Raw genomic sequence first — 5125 nt, 5'->3', positions numbered from 1 at the left:
ACCTAAAAAAATAAATAAAGATCAACTGAAACCCAAGTGCGTCTAACTGAAGCACAAGTGCTTCTAACTGAAGCACAAGTGCTTCTAACTGAAGTGGTCCGACCAGTTGTATTGTGTCAGACGAGTCTGACACAATACCTTCTCTACTCATAAAGGCTTATATCTAATTTTTAAGTATCTAAACGTATAATAGGAAAAAAAGATAGAATCCACCTCCAACGCATATATATATATATATATATATATATATATATATATATATATATATATATATATATATATATATATATTAATATATATATAATTATATATATATATATATATATATATATAATATATATATATATATATATATATATATTCGTCTCAATTTATATTCCAAAATTTAATGGTTGTTTGGTTGACAGTAATTTATATAGGCAATGAAAATTCACAAGATTTTTTCATTTGGGAAGTTGTTTGGTTGACAATAAATTATGAAAATGGGTGCAATGAAAATTCCTTGTGAAATTGAATTCCTACAAAATGTGGAAATTTATTACCCCCCTAGTCAATCAAAATTCCCACATGAATTGCAAATTCTTGATGCCAACCAAATAAATTTAGGCCATTTTCATGAAATTACATAAGAGAAGTAAAAATGAAACTTTCTACATAAATTAAATTCTCTTGTATACCAAACGAGTACAAACTAGATGTCTAACCATTCGTTATCGGCATTCTCTTTTGATTAATTAGAACCATGCAAAATAAGGGACTAGGCACCGAAAACGACATGGTTCAATTATTTCTATAAATGCTCCTTTCGTGTACGTCATTTGATTGAACAAGAACTGCAAGTGAGCTTCTTAATCATCGTACTCCATATAATTTTTTGTTAGGGATATAACTACTATCCGGATCATTTACTTCTTATTGTCACATTTATTCATTTCACAAATCCTTATTTTCCTAGAGTTGGGAACAATGGACATGCTTCAAGAATTTCATATGAACAAAGGTCAAGGTGAAGACAGTTACGCAAAGAATTGCAATGTTCAGGCAAATATTCTTGCTCTATCTTTCATTCTTTCTCCATCAATATACTCCCAAAACCATTATTACTTGAACTTTTCTCTTATTTTTGAACTGACAAATTTTTAAGTAGTTATACTATGTTCTTTTGGTCGAAATTAATAAAAATTCAGTTTAATTCAATTAGTTTATTCTCACGGTTTAATTTTGTTGAACCCCATGTTCTGTACATATGAGTTATTTCATATTGGAGAAATATGAGAGAAAATATCACATAATAAGCTAAAAGAGCCACTCCTACTATCGCCAATTGGTTTTGGTATGACACCTCGTTAGGGCAAGATCCTTAGTATATATACAAATAGTAATATTAATCTCATCACTAATGCATCCTATCCCAACAAAGAAATTACTCAATTAGTTTATAATAATATTCTAAAAATATTTGCTATATATCAATATGTCAATCTCCCCCTTTTTGTACTCAATTATTTATTTCTATCATTTCTTGTTACAGAACAATATATTATCCGTAACAAAGTCATTTGTAGAAGAAGCCATACAAGGCTACTTTGACAATGATTTTCCTGAAACCATGGCCATCGCGGACCTTGGTTGCTCGTCCGGACCCACCGCCCTAGCGGCAGTGTCGGAGATCATGGACATGGTTAATGCAAGATGCCTTAGAATGGACCGAAATTCGGCATCACCCAAGTTTATGGTGTTTTTGAATGATTTACCAGGAAATGATTTCAATGGGGTTTTTGCATCACTCTCTAGTTTCCAAAAGAAGTTGAAAGAAGAGAAGGGTAATGATTTTGGGCCTTGCTTTATAGCAGGTCTCCCTGGGACGTTCTATGGGAGGTTGCTTCCTACCAACACTTTGCATTTTGTTCACTCTTCTTGTAGCTTGCATTGGCTATCTCAGGTTAGATTTACTTCCTCCGTTCTTTTTTAATTGCAATATTTCTCATTTTTATTTGGAAGTTTCACATTAATTGCAATATTATCTTATTTGGTATTATATTGTCTCCATCTTTCTCCTATTACACGGATTTCTTAAAAAAATGTGTCAATACACAATGAATTATGTTGCATATATTATAGAACAAAGGAAGTATATATTAACGGTACATTTTAAGCTCAAATAATGTGTTTGGCCTCATTTAATTATGTTCGGTGCTAAATTATTAGAAGTATATAAGGGTGATGTGGTAACTCAGTGGATGAGTATGACCCTCAATTTCAAGGGATTGCCTAGGGTTCTAATCCTTATCCAAATAATATGTTGGAGAAATCACTTCTAGTGGTCTTCAGGTTTGTTGTTTTTTGGATTGTTTAGCCTTGTACTCAATCTTTCAGCTGGTATGAGCAACATGCTAGTAGCCTAGTAGAGATTGGTATTCAGACAAATTATCTTTCCTAATTAAAAAAAAGTAATAGGAGTACCTAATACTATTAATAAGAGCAATATATAATGTTAATATATAGGGATGGGTTCATTAAGAGGTTAGAAAGAAAAATTAGTAGCAACCGTGTCAAAATTTTAACATATATACTAAACAACATTCTTAAGTAAATCTATGCGCTATATGACATTCTTCTTATAATTGTTTCATTCCAAGTCATCATTATGCACATTAAAAAAGATAGAAAAAAACATGCTCTATATAAGATTCGACCACATGATCTAAACTTAATATATGAAAGTTTTAACCAATAAACTATGTAATATTAGATGATATTTTTTAATATGAAAATATTAATAATCCAGATAATCGATTTCTTGTTTTTCTCGGTAGATTTAGTGCATTTATAGATAGTCATTTACATTATAATTAACTCTCCATAGTGGTTAGATACTTAATTAGATCACGATACATGGATAAATTCATAAGCCAATTGTTCAAGGATTGTTCCTTTAAACGAAAATTGACTATATATTAAATAAAAACGGACTATATCATATAATTTTCGATGCGCAATAAGTTATTGTTATCCTGGTCTTCTCAAGTTTAGTTTTGTTTTTGCACCTTAACCTAATACTACTAGTATAATATGGTCCTGTCACCTGTGCAGGTTCCACCAGGTTTGGATGGCAAAGATAATCCAATGATGCAAAACAAAGGAAAGATGTATGCATCAGTGACTAGCCCAAGTGAAGTGGTTGATGCATACAAGTTGCAATTCCGAAAGGATTTTCTTTTATTTCTAAAATCTCGTGCTGAAGAAATGATTTCAGGGGGGCGTATGGTGTTAACATTGATGGGCAGGAGATTAAATGATCCCATATCTTACTATCCTTGGGAGTTCCTTTCCCAATGTCTTATGAACCTAGTTTCCGAGGTTAGTTCATTCAACTACTTATGTTCCAAAACATTAATACTACTACTTCCTCTGTCCCATAATATAATGCTTGTTTTTTTACACGGTTTTCAATACGTAACTTTGACCTTTGATATCTTCAATTCCATATTAATAAAAAAATATAAAAAGTTGATATTATGAAACTACACATTGAGACGAATTAATCTAACAAGATCTCACATGAATACGTTTTTCTATATATACAAATGAGAATATTTAGTCAAAAATTTTAAAGTTCGACCCACCAAAAATGAAGTAGACACTATATTATCGAATGGAGGGAGTAAAATATATACATTGATTTTTGGTGAAGATATGAACTTATGTAATGCTTCCGTAGTTATGATTGTAACTGCTTTAATTAATACTGATAGAGAATATACACAGAATATTATCTTCCTAGAGTTATGATATATTTTTATAATTTTTTTTTTATAAATCTTGTTAGTTTCTTAAGTACTATGATTAGAACTATCATTGTAACTCTATAAATATTGATCAATTGAATTCAATAGAATGAGTTTACATTATCTAATAAATTCTAACAAGCATAAGCTAACGTATAAATTACGTATATATTATAGGGGATTATCGAAGAGGAGAAAGTGAATAGCTTCAATGTGCCATTTTATGCACCTTATGTTGAAGAATTAAAGCAATTGGTTGAAGAAGAATCGTCATTTTTCGGCTATCGTTTCGGAAGTTTTGAAGTGGAATGGGATGGACATGAACATGTGAAACATAACAACAATGAATTATTTCATAGTTGTGAGGTTCTTACACAAGGAGAAAGAATAGCCAAAATGCATAGAGCTGTGATCGGGTCAATGCTCGAACACTTTTTTGGAGGAGAAATTATGGATGAGCTTTTCCATAGGTATAGTAGGGTTTGGGATGATCACCTAACTCATAAACCTGATTCCAAATGTTTGAGTTTAGTCGTTTCCTTAATAAGAAATTAAATCTAGGGAGTATGCTTACAAACAAAGTTTTCATTTGTAATACAAGAATACGGCTATGTTTAGTTCACCTGAAATTTTCTGATATGAACTTATCTGATCTGATCTAAACTTATTTTTTCTGATCTGATCTGATCTGATCTGAACTGATCTGATAACAAGATCTTATCTTTTAGATTTTTCTCAATATATAAGAAAAAATATAGTCATGTGGGGTCTTGTTTGATTCGTCTCAATGAGTACTTTATTAATATTCAATTATTATAATTTTTACTAATATGTAATGAAAGATATAGTGATTTTTAAATATAAGTTTGATCTGAACTTATTTTTTTCTGATCTGATCTGATCTGATCTGATTAGATCTGAAATAAACAAAAATAAGGTGAACTAAACATAGTCGTAATCAAATAATAGAATTTCAGATAGAAAAGATGCAATCATGCAATATATCTAATTTTTTCCAAACAAAATAAATTTCAGGTCCATCCTACAAATGTAGGCACTATTCAGAATAAAATTGTCGCATCTCCGTGTAAATTTCATGTCCACCCTATAAAAGTAGGCACTAGTCAGAATGAATTTGTCTCACTTCCCTAAGGTAGGACAACACAAATTAAAAGCAATTTTTAATGGTATAGTTATATGGTATTACGTCACATCATTTTTGTATTTAAAGGAAGTTTAGAAGTATCATATTTTCTTCGTTTAGAAATAGTTACATCATTTCATGTTTTTACGCTTGTCAATGCATGTTTTCAAACATTAATATCTTCAATTATTAC

General features: G+C 30.5%; 1 protein-coding gene across 1 annotated transcript; it reads left to right on the top strand.

Moving 5' to 3' along the window:
- The first annotated feature begins 839 nt into the window (after positions 1-839).
- On the top strand, positions 840-4549 carry LOC104889579 (probable jasmonic acid carboxyl methyltransferase 2). The gene is made up of 4 exons (XM_010674839.4): positions 840-1041; positions 1532-1942; positions 3094-3360; positions 3966-4549. The coding sequence occupies exons 1-4, from the start codon at positions 967-969 to the stop codon at positions 4341-4343; spliced, it is 1131 nt and encodes a 376-aa protein (XP_010673141.2). The 5' UTR covers positions 840-966; the 3' UTR covers positions 4344-4549.
- The last annotated feature ends 576 nt before the right edge of the window (positions 4550-5125 follow it).

Source organism: Beta vulgaris, chromosome 1 (assembly GCF_026745355.1).
Source record: "Beta vulgaris subsp. vulgaris cultivar EL10 chromosome 1, EL10.2, whole genome shotgun sequence".
NCBI classification, from domain to species: Eukaryota; Viridiplantae; Streptophyta; class Magnoliopsida; order Caryophyllales; family Amaranthaceae; genus Beta; species Beta vulgaris.
Note: the sequence above shows the minus strand (reverse complement) of the source record. Positions and strands in the feature narration are given on the sequence as shown.